Genomic DNA, 17,296 nt, shown 5'->3' on the forward strand with positions numbered 1-17,296 from the left:
ATTGGACGCAGTCCCTGTCCTACATGGGGCTCACGGTCTCAATCCCCATTTTACAGATGAGGTAACTGAGGCACAGAGAAGTGAAGCGCCCTGCCCAAGGTCACGCAGTGGACGAGTGGCAGAGTGTGACGCCACGGGACAGAGCAGGCCTCCCTGTCCTGGCCAATTGAGAGCATTCCCACCCGGCCTCTCAAAACTCCACATCCCTCACACTAGGAAATCTGGGAAGTCAGGGGTGGGGCTACAGTTCCAAGGAACACCTCTGCTCATTCCAAGGGGATGGATCATCAGAGAGCGATTGGCAGATTCTGGGAGGTGGGCGCCGGGGACTCGGAGAGGCCTGTGGGCACTGGATCAGGGATGGGATAAAAAAAGGAGCTGAGTCGAGCGAGCGTGCAGGCTCCTGCTCCTGCCCACCCACCGGGCCGGGCTGAGTTTGTCGTCGGCTGGCGCCGGATCCAGTTGAAGACTATCAGCCAAAGGAGCTCTGGAGCTGCACTCCGTGGGGCTACAGGGCTTCCTGCCCGTCTCCAAATAAAAGTCGCCCTCTCTCTTATTCCCATCCCCACATTGGCCTTCTAAATATTAGCGATCTATGGTCTTTTGTACAGAAAAGATTGTGTTTCCCTCTCCAGGCGACGAAGTTTCTAGAATGACACGGCATCAATCAATCAACTGCATTTATTGAGTGCTTGTTGTGCAAAGCACTTGGAAGAATACAACAGAATTGGAAGACATGTTTCCTGCCCACAGCAAGCTTTTAATCTAATGAGGGAGGTCAATCAATCGATCAATGGCATTTATTGAGCGCTTACTATGCACAGAGCACTATTCTAAGCGCTTGGGAGTGTACAACAGAGTTAGTAGACACGTTCCCTGCCCACAATGAGCTTTCAGCCTAGAAGACTGTAAGGGAGACAGGCATTAATACAACTAAAGAACATTAGTGCCCTGGGGCACAGGATGGGGCAAACAGTAAATGCTTAATGGGTACAGATCCAAGTACACAGATGACACAGCAGGGAGACGGAGTAGGGGAAAAGAGGGCTTAATCAGAGAAGGCTTCTTGGAAGAGGAAGGATAGCTCAAGAGGTTCCAGCTCCCTGGGATAATGGAGAGCTCCTCATAAGTTGTGTTCCGGCACCTCCTGCTTTTCTGTGGCTCAGTTTAATCACCTTGGGGACACTGCCTTTCTCTAGCTTGGCTACCGAGACTCTGAGCGTGTTTGGCTTTGGGTGGCAAGGCCTTGAAAAAGATCTAGCTTGTTACGGTTTTTGTTCTTGGACAGTGAGGTCACGTGCCTTTCGGACCCAGAAAAAAACAAAAACCTGCACTTACCTTGCCATTTGACGCTAGCCCCATTTACCCCCTACAGAGCCCTGAAGAGACCTTAGGCCCAGCCGGGCCTATGAGTATCTCTGACCAGAGACAGCTCCAGATTTTCAGCTAGCCTGCAATTCTAGGCCCAAGTAACACTTATCACCTATTTACAGAGAGACTACGCTTATCCTGACCAGATTATCTGGGCTCTGAGCTCCTAGTAAAAAGAAAGTCCTACAGCCTGGTCAAAGGCTCTCCCCGATCACTCTCTCACCCGTGATCTGCTCGAGAGAGGACGCCAACCCGGCCTTGGTTGAAGTCTGAGTGCGCAAGCCATTTACGGGAAAGCTCACTCTGGCACCTAGGAGACCTAAAGGTCGGGGGGGATGCTTCAAACCCATTTCCCAGCACAATCCAGCTCCGGGGATCTTGGAACTGGGACGGGATCTCCGTTCCAAAGAGTTCTGTTCTCCATCCTTTAAAGCTGGGTATTCACTGCAGAAGCCGACCCATCCGCGCTTTCCCTCCTGAGAGGCAGGTGCAACCAAAGTGGAAGGGTCGGAGGCTGGGGGGCGGGGGTGGATGCAGAATCAAGGCATTTGCCAAAGGGATCGTCCAAAGTACAGGGAGGACAGGACATGGCCGCAGCTCCCTGCAAAGGCCTCTCGATGGTTTTTTGCTTGTTATTCGCAACCAGGCTGTGGCAAGAGCTGCCAAAGTCCACACAGGTAGTGTGTGACAGGACAATAAAAGTCAATAAGCCTCTATCGGTAATCCAGTAGAAGAATACAATCAATCATTAACAACGTATCAGACCCAAAAGGGACATGGAGTCCTGGTTCCTAATGGCCACCTTCTTTTTTCCTTTTACTCCTCTCTCTGTCCCTTCCTGGGCTCTCCTTACGGCCTTCCTGCGGAAATATCTAACCTCTTACTACTTACTTAAGGGCACGAGAACTCCTGGCTTGGGGCATTTTAGATGCCTCTATAGTCCATCATCTGTACCGTTCCACACTGCCAAGAACCTGACACTATGCAATATTTAGGCGCAAAGGTTGGAAGCTTTGGTTTGCTTTCCTCCCAAAGCTCTCCCTCAGGTCCTTCGTCAACTTGATCCAAAAGCCACCAAAAGAGGCACAGGGAAAGTTTGCATCCTGCAGGTGAGGACAGGGCGAGAGTCTTTGGGAGGAAGGCAGAACCTCTGTTCTCCCTCCTGGTTAGACTGTGAGCCCCATGTGAGACAGGGACTGTATTCCACCTAATTAACTTGTATCTACCCCAGCGCTCAGAACAGTGTTTGACATATAGTAAGCGCTTAAAAAACACATACAAAAAACCCACCCCTGAAACACTTGACTTTGTGTGGTCTGGAGTGGGGTGAAGTTGGGGATGGAGGTTTGTTTTGGCAGGACTTTGGTGGAAGGGGCAACCCTCTGTCTTAGGGGACTGCCTGAGGGTTGGAGTCCCTTCCTCTCCGGGGAGCACGGCCCTGGCTCCCAGCACGGCCGGCTTCAAATGATCTCAGCACTTCCCAAAGAGGGGCAGGAGGTGCAGCCCCAGCTTCTCTTGCCAAATCGCTATAAGGGAAGTGGTTTTCTAGGAAAGCTAGCTTCCCCTCTCCTCCCCCCATGTGCCCCACTCAAGCGTTGGCACCAATATCCAGGACCAGATTTTCTGACAGAGTTCGACTGGGGGTGGGCCTCCGAAGGGGCGAGGTCAAGTGTTCCAAGCGGGGGGAAGAAATGGCAGGAAAAGGAGACCTATGTGGGCACCGGGCAGGTGCAGCACACAAGCTCACTAAGATAATCTTGGTGCAGTGCTGAGCGGGAGTGGGTGGAGGGAAAGAGCCGCAGCTGCCCACACTGCAGAGAGCCCTCCAAGAGTTCCCAGAGGCAGCCCTTCTCTAGGTCTGACAAAGGCAGCTGCTCTGGGGGATCGGGTCCTGGTTCCCCCTGGTTCCAATTGACTGGCTCTGCACTGGGCTCCCCAAAGTTCTTCCTGCCATGATTCTATTGGCAGGAAACCCGACTTTTGTCGGGCCCCCTGGTCAGGCCTTTTGTGGGACCCCCTGGCCTGGCCTTTCAGGTGGCAGGCCCACAGAGGGAAGGCTATCCCAGCAGATGCTGCTCCTTTTGGGCAGCGAACAAACAATATGTCTCCCGACTCTCCTGTAATATACTCTCCCAACTGCTCCGTAGAGTGCTCTGCCCACGGTAAGCTCTCGGTAAATACCACTGTCTGATTAACTCGATTCCCACTTCCCATGGAGCAGCTAAAAAGGCTTTAGGGGGAAAGCCAAACAAGCATCCTGGCCTTTTGCATTGTTATCATGGCCAAAATAAGAGAACACAAATTTCCAGAGCGGAAGTGGCCTAGACAATGGCCCCTTATTCCTGTCGCCATTGTAATGGAGAAAAAAAACCCCGAAACATAGATAGCCTAGACTTCGGCTGATTCCTTGAGAATAAGTAATCGTCAATTGAACAGCAACAAGACCAAGGCTAAAATCAAGTTGCCTACCAACAGAATCAGGAAATCGATCAATCAGTGCCGAGAACGAGTACTTAGTATGTACAGAGCACTGCACCGTACTGCTTGCGAGAGTACGATCCTACAGAGTTGGTAGACACATTCCCGGCTCACAGGGAGCTCAACTCCAAAAATGCTCTCTTCTCCTAGGAGTTCAAAGCACTCTGCCTAATTTCTCTTGCTCATCGCTTAAGACCTAAGATTGAGACTCATCCATCATCCTCAACGTTTTCATTCCCCAACAGTCCCGAGAAATAGGGAGGGGGAGAGGCTATTTTCCTTACTCTGCACAGGGAGAAACTGAGGCCCAGGTGACAGGGAGAGAAAATCACTCACTGAAGTTCCTGAATTTGAACCAGGCCATCTGCCTTCCAGCCAGGCTACAACGAAACTTAAAATTTGGTCAGAAATGCTGCAGAATCTTTCTAGTGTATTATTTTTAATCGGCCTATAGGGATAGAAATGCTTCACACTCAGCATACTACACAGATGGGCTCCACATTCTGCCTTCCCTTTCCTCCTAGGAATGAAACTGTGGGGTGGAGTCTGTCAAGAAAACACGAACTCTTAATGGCAATACTTAACAGCACTGTAGTTATTTCTACTTTAATTTCTGCTTTTCCAAGTGTGGGAAAATTGTGTTCTAGTAACCACTGGTTCATTGAGAATTAATGGAGTATTAATGGGTAGATGGCTCAAAGCTACCTCCATGACTGACATTTTGGGAGCCAATTCCTGTATTATTTTGCCCACTACTTGCAGAACTCTTGCCACTCACTGTTACTTCACTGTATTTAATACTGTCAGCTCGCAAAAGCGCAAACAAACAAAAGCACGCACGGCATGGTTCGGTAAGGTTGCGGCAACGAGCCTCCACGCCAGGGGACATGACCTTTTCTCCCTACACTACACCAAATCTACTTGTCCTAGCATGAGAAACGTGTTATACCGGAGCGGACTTGTGACGGGAAGGTTTCCGAATCCCTCCAAGGTGTGCTATCCGAACTGCATACCTGGGAGACCACTGCTGACTCCACTCTGTGCAGCCTAGAACCCGAAGACTTTGAAACTAATGGTCAGCGATGTCAGACCATCAAGACAAAGCTTTGGAAAATGGGTGAGAAATGCTGAATCAAGAGGTGGGTTAACATTTGTAAAGTACTTTGAGATCCAACAGTTACAGAAGGGCCAAGTGTCTTCAGAGCTGGCTCTCCCCTAGTTCAGTGAAAATTGCTGCCTGCTGGGGAGGAAGGTGAGAAATACAGGCCCTTTTGTGCCCAGGCAGAGGCACCTGCCATGAGCACTTTCTGAGAAATCACACCGCCTTGGCAGCTAGGGAAAGGGTGACCCCTCCGGGGAAGACAACAATTGGAGGACTCTCCCAAAGCCCTTGAGCTTGCTGGAGGAAAGGCACCCTAGTAAAGACACATCATCATTTGACTGAGTAGAACTGCACATTTTTCAAGTGGTTTTTGTTGTGGACTTCTTCCCCCCTCCCAATCGTTTGGCATTAAAACTAAAACTAAGCGGGAAAGTGCTCGCATTACTTAGGGAATTGTAGACGGACAGACAACGGTTCAGGAAATGTCACCTCAAGAGGAAAATTCAAAATGCAGGGAGAAGAAGAAAGTGGTATGATATACATTTGCAACTCAACATGTTTGTGGCTGAGCAGTTTTAAAATTCTAGGTCTGTCACCTCACCTCCTTCACCCAAAAAAACAAACAAACCAGAAAAGTACTGGAGGAACGGAAGTGTTTCCATCTCCTATCTTCCTGTGGACCCTGTTCTCCAGCCCTGAAGTTTTTTGGTTAGGCTTTTTCCCTGGTGTTAGCTGACCCAAATTTCCCTTCAACATGTTGGCAAGTGAAATGTACCTCTCTCCTCGCCCTCCTACCCCCAAGAGTTAAATAACATTTGTGGGTTTTTTTTAAAAAATAGAGAAAATTAAAATGAGGAAGAGGGAGGGGAAAGTGCTAGAGGCAGGATTTTGGGGACAGATTTCTGAAATTGGGCCCTCCTCTTATGGGAATTAACCCGAACCTAATTTAAGAGGAACTCATTTGCCAGCAAGAACATACTGTCCCTAATTTTTGTGAGAAGACAAACACCCATCTTCCTGGCAATGCCTGGACTTTGATATGTATGAACACTGCGCTTGCTAAAATCAGCTTACTGAAGGGTTCCTAGCAAAAATACCCAACAGCCGGGAAGAGAGACCATTGTGCAAGGAGGCAGACGGCAAGCCCAGCAGGAGGGACAGTGGGTCAAAACTTAGCGATGTGGGTCAATATGCAGCTGGGTTCACAAACTCTGACACACCCACCCTTAAGCCGCGGGGAGGTGGGAGAAGCTGAGACACACACGCGGCAGAGTCATGGTTCGCTGCTGAATTTCTCCAAAAGCGTTTAGACCCTTGCACTGAAATGGGAATTTTTTGCTGTTTACTCTTGGCTGACAGGTGGGAAACGGAAGAGGAGACTTCCAGGATGAACACACTTCTGATTCCTGTTCAGATGACCCTTGGACCCTAACACCCCACCTGCTCCCAACGGAACCGAATGCAAGAGGCAGGCCTCCCAGACCGCGAACTGGATGACCCGGGCTCTTTAGGGACTCCAGATTTTTCAGTCTGCCTTTTCTGACACTAGGCCTAGCACCAGATGTGGTCAAGTCCCGGGTACCGTGAAGGGACCAGCTCGGCCGGTTGAGGTACTGGTTTCTCCGCCTGCCACTGCGGGTGATTGCCTCCTTAGGAAACTCCGCTTTCACTGGCTTCGTGTCCTCCTCTTCCAACTGGCCATATCCCCCCTGAGCTTAAAGCACTCCCCTCAGCTCCTGCCTGAGGCATCAGAGGTGACAAGAGTGGGATGGGAAATTTCCACAGCAGGCTCCTACTCACTTCGGCCCACACTTTCCCATTCCTTCTCCTTCCTCGACTCTCCCATGGGACACGGTACTTCCTGGGGCACATTCTTAGGGCTGAAAATGAGCCCGGAGTCCTTCAGGAGTAAGAAGTTAAAACTAAGACAAATATAAAATGTAAAACACTGGGCTACTGGGGAGGAAAGGGGAACGTTATTCACCAAACTTAATTCCTTTAGTCCCTGATTTTCTTGGAAGAAGAGTAACTGAGGGTCTCTGCCCAAGCCTCGGACAGAGACTACCTGTCCCTTCCCAATCGATGACTGACTCTTTGCATTATAAGAAGAAGAGCTGTTCACACAGCTGGATGGCGGGTTCATGGTGCAAGATTTGGCCGGACAGGAAAGCTAGCTTGTGAGCGTACTTGCAGGGGGCTGGGACCCGGATGGTGCCGGGCCAATTCCAGTACATATGGCAAAGCTTGAAAGTCAACCTGGAGGCCAAAAACAGAACAGAACGATGAAAAATCTCCGGCGTGGGAGGACTCTCTTTCCTCTTGGGAACGTGTAGCACAACCCCCCGTTCCCTTCAACTCCAGCAAGTGGAAGAGATCAGGTAAAACCGCTAAGGCGATGGAGTGGAATTGTTTGTGGCTTTCCAACTAACCGAAGCCAGCAGCTCGGGATGAGCCCCTTCGCCTCCGGGGTCTCCGGCTCGCCTCTGCCAGAACCAAGCCAGCGGCAGAGTAAGGCAGATTCCCACCAGGGTATGCCCGTGGCTGAAGCAGAACAGGATCGGGCGAGTTGGGCAATTAAAGCCACGAGCACTGGCCGAGCAAAGGGAAGTGAAACCGCAGCTCTTCACTTGCTGAGAGGCTCGCGTACGGCCGTCAGTTTCATTACCTACAGCTTTGCCGTTGCCTCGGTGGACCACAGCGGGCCACTTGCTCCAGTTCTTTAAGTGGTGGCGACACCCGGCCGCTAGCTGCCCCTCGCCACCACCCTACCACCCCATCTACCTCCATGTATCCCCATTCGCCGATCCAGTTAAAGGAATCCCTTTTTGATCTGTGGCTCTTCAGTTTGGGAGGCTTGGCCACCTCTGGTGTAGCATGGAGGGCTGCTGACCGGGTCACTGAGACAGCTGAATTAGCCCCATGTAGCCAAATTTTCTTTCCACCCCTAGAGTAAACCCAGTCACCCAGATATTTTAAGAAACCAGAGCCATTCCATCCACCTGGCAACCACACCTGACTGTGCACCTTAGAGTGGGGGGGGTTCAAACCGCCTGACCAGCAGGAGTCTGGAGGGATGCCTCAAGAGAGTCGCTGGCACCCTCCCCAATTGCCCCTCTTTCTGCTGCACCATCTGGCAGCAGTTCCCCAGAGTCCTGCTTGCCAAAAGGAGTGGCGGTGATCCTTAGGGCTCAGGACTGCAGAGAGTCCTACGGGTAGGTGTGGAGAAGCAGCAGGTAGAGGGGGATTGTGGTGGAGAGGGTGTTCGTTTATGAAGACGGAGGAGGGATTTAAGGGCAGAACCATCACTCCCGAACCCCTTATCCTGATGGCCCTGCCTCGGGTTGGAGGCCCCTGCAAAATGCAGTGAGGAAATACCCCGGGGTGGGCAGCGCTGGCTAGTGCCTAGCTGACTCCGTGGCTACAGCTAAAGTGAGAGAGGCATGCTTCCCACCAGCTCACCTCTGCAGGTGGTCTGGGCTCAGGTTGGCAGTGTTGAGTACGCAGACATAATGGGTGGGGATGCCGCAGCCATGCCGGACATGATGGGCGAGCAGGTAGAAGTCCACCCTGGCGGGGAGAAAGTCCAAGGTGGTGAACAGGGCTGAATTAGGGGTCCTAGGATAAAGCCTGGTTAGGGCGGTACCCAGAGAAGGGGGCTACACCCTTGGCTGATGTAACTCACGGCAACTTCTTGGTTTCCACCATCTCCCTCCTTCCCTCCACCAATATATCACGTGAAATGCACCTCCAGAGGCAAGCAGAGGGCCACTCACTCACCATTCACGGCAGGTGATGGTGTGGTCCACCACGGTGCCCGGGGCGGGGGTCACAAAGTGCTCGGTGGTAGCTGAATACAAGTTGGTATTGATTTTCTTCTGAACCACGATCACCACCATCTTAGGCTGGTAATTATCGAAAGCTTCGAAGCACATCTGTAGCTGGGGGACCTCGTAACTGGCAACCATCTTCATTTGGCCATCTGACACCCCATCCCGGTACACCACAATCTTTTCCGGCAGGCAGTGGTTCACCTGAAACAAAAGAGCACACGAGGTGAGGGCCTCGGCCTAGAGGTGAAGGGACAGCCAGACTGAAGTCTTTAGAGAGACTGACGCAGGCCTGCCTGCCTCGGGCTGGGGCCGCCAGGTAATAATAATGATGGTATTTGTTAAGCGCTTACTATGTGCCAAGCACTGTTCTAAGCGTGGGTGTCTGAACCCAACTGGGATCCTGGAGGTCAGGTTTGCCACAAGTCAGCTCCCTCTCAGTCCCAACTCTGAAAGGCTTGGACTCATCATTAATAACTATGGTATTTGTTAAGGGCTTACTATATGCTGAGGTTGATACAGGTTAAGCACGTTGGACACAGTCCCTATTCCACACGAGGCTCACGCTCTTAATCCCTATTTTACAGATAACTGAGGCCCAGAGAAATTAAGTGACTTGCTCAAGGTCACATAGCTGACGTGACGGAGCCAGGAGTAGATCCCAGGTCCTTCTGACTCCCAGGCCCCTGCTCTATCCACTAAGTGCGCTGCTTCTCAAAGCCACGGGGCTTGGAAGAGAAGTTAGGCCCGGTTCTGGGTCCACTTCTATTCTTCTACACCCACTCCCTTGGAGAACTCATTCACTCCCATGGCTTCAACTACCACCTTTATGCAGATGATTCCCAAATCTACATCTCCAGGCCTACTCTCTCTCCCCGTCTGCAGTCTCGCATTTCCTTCTGCTCTCAAGACATCTCTACCTGGATGTCCTGCCAACACCTCAAACTTAGCATGCCCGGAACAGAACTTATCTTCCCTCCCAAACGCTTTCCTCCCCATTTTTCCTGTCAGTGTAAATAGTACCACCCTATCCTGTCTCTGGCCTGGAAAGCCTTCCCTCTTCATATCTGACAGATAATCACTCTCCCCACCTTCAAAGCCTTATTAAAGACACATGTCCTCCAAGAGGCCTTCCCTGACTAAGCCCTCATTTCCTCTTCTTCCACTCCCTTCTGCACAGCCCTGATTTGCTCCTTTTATTCTCCCCAAACCCAACCCCACGGCACTTATGTACACATCCATAACTTATTTATTTTAATGTCTGCCTCCCCCTCTAGACTATGAGCTCAATGTATCTGTTCATTGTTCTACTGTGTTCTCCCAAGAGCTTAATAGAGTTCTCACATTAAGCACTTAATAAATATGATTGATTGACTGATCAAAGAGGCAATCCACGTGTAAGAAGTGCTAAGAACAGGGCAGAGAGGTCTGCTTCCAAGTGGCAACCAACTCCTGGCATCGAGGCACCTAGAATGAGGCTGTCCTGCTACAGAACCACCTTGTTCAGGGTCTAGGTTCTTTTGATAGCTCTCCTTCTTGTTATCAGTATGGGTCAGAATTGAGTCATAAAGCCTGGTGATTGGAGGGAGGTGTGACGGGGTTCAAACCAGGCGTGGCACCACCGAATGATCATTGACTCCTCTCAGAAAAAGGCATACCTGGCTAACAAGAGAGGGTATTCATCACAGGACACACTCGCCTCACGAAGCCACAAACTCACAGTTCTCCCCTCTAGCCCGATTCTCTAGCTCTAGACCTTGCTCAGGATCAATATCCAAAGGCTGAGGAGGCAAGTCCGAGAGATCAAAGAATGAGCTAAATGCTACCTCCCAATTCTGACTCAGAATTCACCGCTTTAGGCTTTGGACAACAGAATTGCTCCTGCTCCCATTGGCTCCTTGGAGACTGCTGGCCAAAAGAAACCAATTTATACCATGGCATCAAAAACTTAAAACACTGCAGTGTGGCCTAGTGGAAACAGCGGGGAAACTGGGAATTGGGAGACCCATGTTGTAATCTCAGCTCTCATATGTGACCTTGGACCAATCACTTAACTCAGTAAATATCACGGGGATATTTGTTAAGAGCTTATCATGTGCCCAGCACTGTACTGAGCCCTGAGGCAGCTATAAGATAATTAGATCGGACACAGTTCCTGTCCCACATGGGGCTCACAATCTGAAACATTTCTTGGTGCGTCAGTTTCCTCACCTATAAGATGGGAGTTAAATACCTAGTCCCACTGTTACTTAAACTGCGAGCACCACATGGGCCGAGGACTGGGTCTGGTCTGATGATCTTGTATCTACCTCGGTGTTTAGTACAGTGCTTGGCACAAAGTCGGAGCTTAACAAACACTACCATGATTCCTGCTGTTCAAGTCTCCTCCACCCCTCCAGGGGCAGGATCTCGAGGCCCAGCCTATACTGCAGCTGCCCTCCCTCTCCCCCAGAGTCTTCTGCTGCTTCTCCAGGCCCTTTTCTAAGACCAGGGGGCAGCACGGTGGTAGCCGGGAGAATCCACCTAAGGTTTGGGGTTCAGCCTACTGCACCTCCATCTTCCCGCTTCTGGGCAGATGGGACACCTGCAAAGACAGCGGGATGACAGCACTGTGGCTACCAGGTGCTCAAAGTCCAGGCACCGTGGAAGAGAAAGTTCCCTGCCCTGATGAGTGGAGACTGCAGCATGAGGCCACTCTACAGTCCAGACAGCCAGGTCGAGAAGCAGAATAGAGCATGGGCCTGGGAGTCGGAAGGACCTGGGTTCTAATCTTGCCCCTGCCGCTTGTTTGCTGTTTGACCTTGGACAAGTCATTTAACTTTTCTGTGCCTCAGTTCCCTCACCAGTAAAATGGGGATTACAACTGTGAGCCCCACATGGTCCATGGACTATGTCCAACCTGATTAGCTTATATTTACCCCAGCGCTTAGTACAGTGACTAGCACAAAGTAAGCACTTAAATACCATAAAAAACAAACAAAATACCTTGCTCCTTCTCCCCGGCTTCCTTCTCTTTCTTCCTCCCCTGAGCTTCCATGCTTCTCCCCTAGCCTCACACTGACCTACTGCACCTCCCAGCCAACTCCCTGTTCCCTTTCCCAGGACTTGAGCTTGGCGGTGCTCGGGTTTCCGAAATGGCAACGGTGATACAGTAGTGTCCTTTCTCCTGTTCCCGAGAAGTGGCAAAGTGATGCGGCAGCTGAGATCCTACTTGGCTGCAGAGATGGTGGGGTGAGCGGCCGTTGGGGGAAACAGGAGTTGGGGAAGGAGAAGAGATGGTTGTGGTAGTAAGTGGCCACGGAAGTGGCGGCACTTGAAGCCAAGTAAAGATGAAAGAAGAGGAAGTGAGTCCAGTTCGGCTTTATCTTCAGCAGGGCACGATGGATCCATGCCAGCAAGGGAGAGGAGGAACAGGAGGTGACAGCTGTGGCCAGAACAGGAGGGAGACGGCAATGTGCTCCCAAGTGACGGGGGAGGGGAAGAGGAAAAGAGATAGAGGGCAAAGAGGGAGGAGAAAAGGGAGGAAGAGCAGGGGAGGAGGGAAGATTTACCATCCTCATCATTAAAAGGATGACTTTAGGGCCTACTTTGTGCGAGGCACTGTACTAGATGCTGTGGAGAAAAAACAGATGAATAAAGAGCCCGGGTCCCTATCCTAGAGAAGATAATAATCTGCGGTGAAGAAAAACAATGTGACGCATCAAAAATGCATTTAGATACAGTGCAGGGGTTAAAATAACTCCAATATATACCAAGCGTTTTAGGTACTTACACGAGTAGATGTAATGACCAAGAGAGAGGGGCTCTTCGATAGTTAAGGCTCTGAGCAGGAGGTGGACTCTGAGGAGGGTAGTGAAAGAAGGGAAGGGTGTGATTTGGCCAAGTGAGAGAGAAGAGTATTTTAAGTGGGAAGAACGGTGGGAGGAATGAGACTCGAGTGCAAGGGATGCTGAGGTTGTTGGCGTGAAGGCAGCAGAGAGCACCATGAGAGGCGTAGTGGGAGAGGACACGAAGTCCACTGATGAAAAGCCTAAAAACCAATGGCTGAGAGCTGGGGCTGAATACAAGAAGTAGCTGAAAGACGCTGAGGAGGAGCGTGATGAGATGATAACCCCTGGGTCACGTCCTCCCGCGGTCCTGGAACGCCCTCCCTCCTCACCTCCGCCAAACTGATTCTCTTTCCCTCTTCAAAACCTTACTTAAAAATCACCTCCTCCTAGAGGCGTTCCCAGACTGAGCTCCTCTTCCCCCTCTACTCCCTCTGCCATCCCCCCTTTACCTCTCCGCAGCTAAAGCCTCATTTTCCCCTTTTCCCTCTGCTCCTCCACCTCTCCCTTCCCATCCCCACAGCACTGTACTCGTCCGCTCAACTGTATATATTTTCGTTACCCTATTTATTTTGTTAATGAATTGTACATCGCCTTGATTCTATTTATTTGCCATTGTTTTTACGAGATGTTCTTCCCCTCGACGCTGTTTAGTGCCATTGTTCTTGTCTGTCCGTCTCCCCCGACTAGACTGTAAGCCCGTCAAACGGCAGGGACTGTCTCTATCTGTTGCCGACTTGTTCATCCCAAGCGCTTAGTACAGTGCTCTGCACATAGTAAGCGCTCAATAAATACTATTGAATGAATGAATAATAATACTTATGGTATTTGTTAAGTGCTTACTATGTGCCAAGCACTGTTCTAAGTGCTGGAGTAGATACAAGGTTATCAGGTTGTCCCATGTAGGGCTCACAGTCTTAATCCCCATTTTACAGATGAGGCAACTGAGACACGGAGAAGTTAAGTGGCTTGCCCAGGGTCACAAAGCCCACAAATGGTGGAGCTGGGATTAGAATCCACGTCTTCGGACTCCCAAACCTGTGCTCTTTCCACTAAGCCATGCTGAGATTTGACCAGTGTTCTGCAAAGGAGAGAAAGGAACGGCAGGCAGAGCAGCAAAGAGGCTGTTGATTCTAGGATTGATGCTAGGTAGATTTTAGGATCGTTGCCTGTTGAAGAGTGAAGAGACAAACAAACAGATTAATGAAGTATTCTTGAGGAAGGATCTGAGGGACTTAATCCCAGGTTGACTGTGGAAGACAAAGGGAAGAGAAGAGTCAAAGATCACCCTAAGTTTGCAAGCCTTCAGCTACCCCCAGCTCCCTCTTTGCTCTTCCACTCTGCACACAGTAAGTGCTCAGTGAATACAATTGACTGATTTCCAAGATAACTCATTAACTGTACTATGCTCAAGGTTCTCTAACCCACTGGATCAAGCCTTCTGCCCTTCTCGACTCCAATTTGCCAAACAGTGTCCCACCCCTCCTTAACAGCCCTTCTCAAAAGCCACCTTACTCCCCATTCATTCGTTTGTATCTACTGAGCAATTACTGTGTGCAGAGCACTGTACTAAGCACTTGGAATGTACAATTCGGCAGCAGAGACAATCCCTGCCCAACAATGGGCTCACAGTCTAAAAGGGGGAGACAGACAACAAAACAAAACAAGTAGTCAGGCATCAATACCATCAAGATAAATAGAATCATGGATATATACACATCATGAATAAAATAGAGTAATAAATAATATATACAAACATACACAAGTGCTGTGGGGCAGAGAAAGGGGTAGAGCAGAGGGAGGGAGTAGGGGGAATGGGGAGGGGAGGTGGGGCAGAAGGAAAGGAAGGGCTCAATCTGGGAAGGCCTCCTAGAGGAGGTGAGCTCTCAGTAGGGCGTTGAAGAGGGGAAGAGAGTTTGGCAGATGTGAAGAGGGAGGGCATTCCAGGTCAGCGGTAGGACGTGGGCCAGGAATCGACGGAGGGACAGGCGTGAACGGGGGACGGTGAGGAGGTGAGCGGCAGAGGAGTGGAGCGTGCGGGGTGGGCTGCAGCAGGAGAGAAGTGAGGTGAGGTAGAAGGGGGCCAGGTGATGGAGAGCTTTGAAGCCAGGAGTGAGGAGTTTTTGTTTCATGCAAGGTTAAGAGGCAACCACTGGAGGTTTTTGAAGAGGGGAGTGACATGCCCGGAGCGTTTCTGTAGAAAGATAATCCAGGCAGCTGAATGAAATACAGACTGGAGCAGGGAGAGACAGGAGGATGGGAGATCAGAGAGGAGGCTGATGCAATAATCCAGTCGGGATATTATGAGAGCTTGCACCAGCAAAGTAGTAGTTTGGATGGAGAGGAAAGGGCAGATCTTGGGGATGTTGTGAAGGTGAGACCGGCAGTTTCTGGTGACGGATTGGATGTGTGGGGTGAACGAGAGAGCAGAGTCAAGGCCAATCCCCTACTTCCCTGATCAGGCTACTCCTTCTACCACCTTAGCACTCTAGTATTTCTGTTTGGTATTCAATTGCCTACTTTTGCTTTAGTCATTTGCTGTACCTGTGCTCTTCCTCATCCTCTCGGTTCCACCAGGACACAAGCTTTTACTACACACTTCAGATCGACCCTGAGAGAACTAGAGAAAGTGCTTCCGACAACATGTGTGTCTGCCTGGATCCAGTGCAATGCCGTGTGGGAAGAAACAGTTGCGCACATCTCACAGGGGCAGATGTGGAGTGAGTCTTACATTGTGATTTCCAGAAGGCGAGGTTCTGAAAGGACACAACCTCCGCACTATAAGACAACTGAGTGTATTCGGTGAATTGTGTCTGCTGGTGCCCCCTTTCATATTGGCTTTATATCAGTTTTAAAGCACTCAGTCACCTTGCCCCCTCCTACCTCACCTCACTACTCTCATACTACGATCCAGCCTGCACAATGCACTCCTCTAAACGCCAACCTTCTCACTGTACCTCGATCTCATCTATCTCGTTAACGACCTGTCACCCACGATCTGCCTCTGGCCCAAAATCCCTCCTTCTTCATATCTGACAAAAAATTACTCTCCCCGTCAAAGCCTTACTGAAGGCATATCTCCTCCAGGAGGCTTACCCTGACTAAACTCTCAATTCCTTTGCTTCCACTTCCTTCTGTGTCACACTGACTTGCACCTTTATTCATCCCCCATCCCAGCCCCACAGCACTTATGTACGGATCCATAATTTATTTATATTACTGTCTGTCTCCCCCTCTAGACTGTAAGGTCGCTGTGGGCAGGGAATGTGTCTGATATATTGTTATATTGTACTCTTCCAAGCACTCAGTGCAGTGCTTTATACAGAGTAAACACTCAATAAATAAAACTGATCGACTGCGCTCCTCGAGGGCAGTGCCCACATCTTGTACTTGTGTGATTTCTTCTACTGACAGTGTCCACTGACAGTGGAGACAAGGAAGATAGAGATATTACAGGAAATTTAAAAACAGAAGGTTTAGCTGGGCAGATAGGAATTCCCCTTCTGGAATATTAAATGGGAAATGGTCACAGGGTATTTCAGTAGAACACCCTGGAAATACAAGGCTGTTCACTTTCAAAAGTCCTCACCTTCTTAGGTGAGCAAGATGACCTCCTCAAAAGAGCGAGCATAAAACAAGAGGCTCAAATTCCCCAGAACTGAGAAGCACTCCCCCTAGCTCTAACAATATACCCCTTTTCCATCCATTATAAATGAAGTTAGGGCATTAGCCCAAGACGCAGATGAAAAATAACTGTTCCTTTACAAGGCATCTGCTAGCACTAGGCTTAAAATACAATGAAAAGATGTTATACCTTATCTGAGATGGGGGTCTATTTTATCCCATGGTAAAATGGGAAAAACTGAGGCGCACCCACACATCCAATCCGTCACCAACACCTGCCGGTCTCACCTTCACAATATCGCCAAGATCCGCCCTTTCCTCTCCATCCAAACTCCTACCGTGCTGGTACAAGCTCTCATAATATCCCGACTGGATTATTGCGTCAGCCTCCTCTCTCATCTCCCTTTCTCCTGTCTCTCCCCACTCCAGTCTATTCTTCATTCCACTGCCTGGATCATCTTCCTACAGAAATGCTCTGGGCATGTCAAAAACCTCCAGTGGTTTCCTATCAAAGCTTCAAAGCTCTCCATCACCTTGCCCCCCCACCTCACCTCCCTTCTCTCTTTCTACTGCCCACTACGTACTCTCCGCTCCTCTGCCGCTCACCTCCTCACGGTCCCCCCGTTCACCCCTGTCCCACCGTCGATCCCCGGTCCACATCCTACCGCTGTCCTGGAACGCCCTCCCTCCTCACCTCCGCCAAACTCTCTTCCCCTCTTCAAAGCCCTACCGAGAGCTCACCTCCTCCAGGAAGCTTCCAGAATGAGCCCCCCTTTCCCTCTGCACCTCCTCCCTTCCCCATTCCCCCCTCTCCCGCCCTCTGCTCTTCCTCCTTCCCCTCTGCACTGTTTATTTATTACTCTATTTATTTATTACTCTATTTTGTTAATGATGTGTATATCTCTTTGATTCTATTTATCTTGATGATGTCTGCGCTAGACTGCTTGTCTTGTTTTGCTTTGTTTTGCTGTGCTGTCTCCCCCGTTTAGACTGCGAGCCCGTTATTGGGCAGGGATTGTCTCTATCTGTTGCCGAATTGTACACTCCAAGGGCTTAGTACAGTGCTC

The 17,296-nt window shown here is 50.2% G+C and overlaps 1 protein-coding gene across 1 annotated transcript in view; it reads right to left on the reverse strand.

Moving 5' to 3' along the window:
• Positions 1–865: 865 nt before the first annotated feature.
• PIWIL2 (piwi like RNA-mediated gene silencing 2) overlaps positions 866–17,296 on the reverse strand; it is a 46,699-nt gene continuing 30,268 nt past the window's right edge. The window contains exons 20-22 of the mRNA XM_039912003.1: positions 8,729–8,982; positions 8,411–8,518; positions 866–7,207 (exon numbers count right to left, since the gene is read on the reverse strand). Of these exons, the coding sequence (XP_039767937.1) occupies positions 7,051–7,207; positions 8,411–8,518; positions 8,729–8,982 (519 nt within the window). The 3' untranslated portion in view covers positions 866–7,050. The remainder of the gene's footprint in view (positions 7,208–8,410; positions 8,519–8,728; positions 8,983–17,296) is intronic.

Source organism: Ornithorhynchus anatinus, chromosome 5 (genome assembly GCF_004115215.2).
Source record: "Ornithorhynchus anatinus isolate Pmale09 chromosome 5, mOrnAna1.pri.v4, whole genome shotgun sequence".
NCBI lineage: Eukaryota > Metazoa > Chordata > Mammalia > Monotremata > Ornithorhynchidae > Ornithorhynchus > Ornithorhynchus anatinus.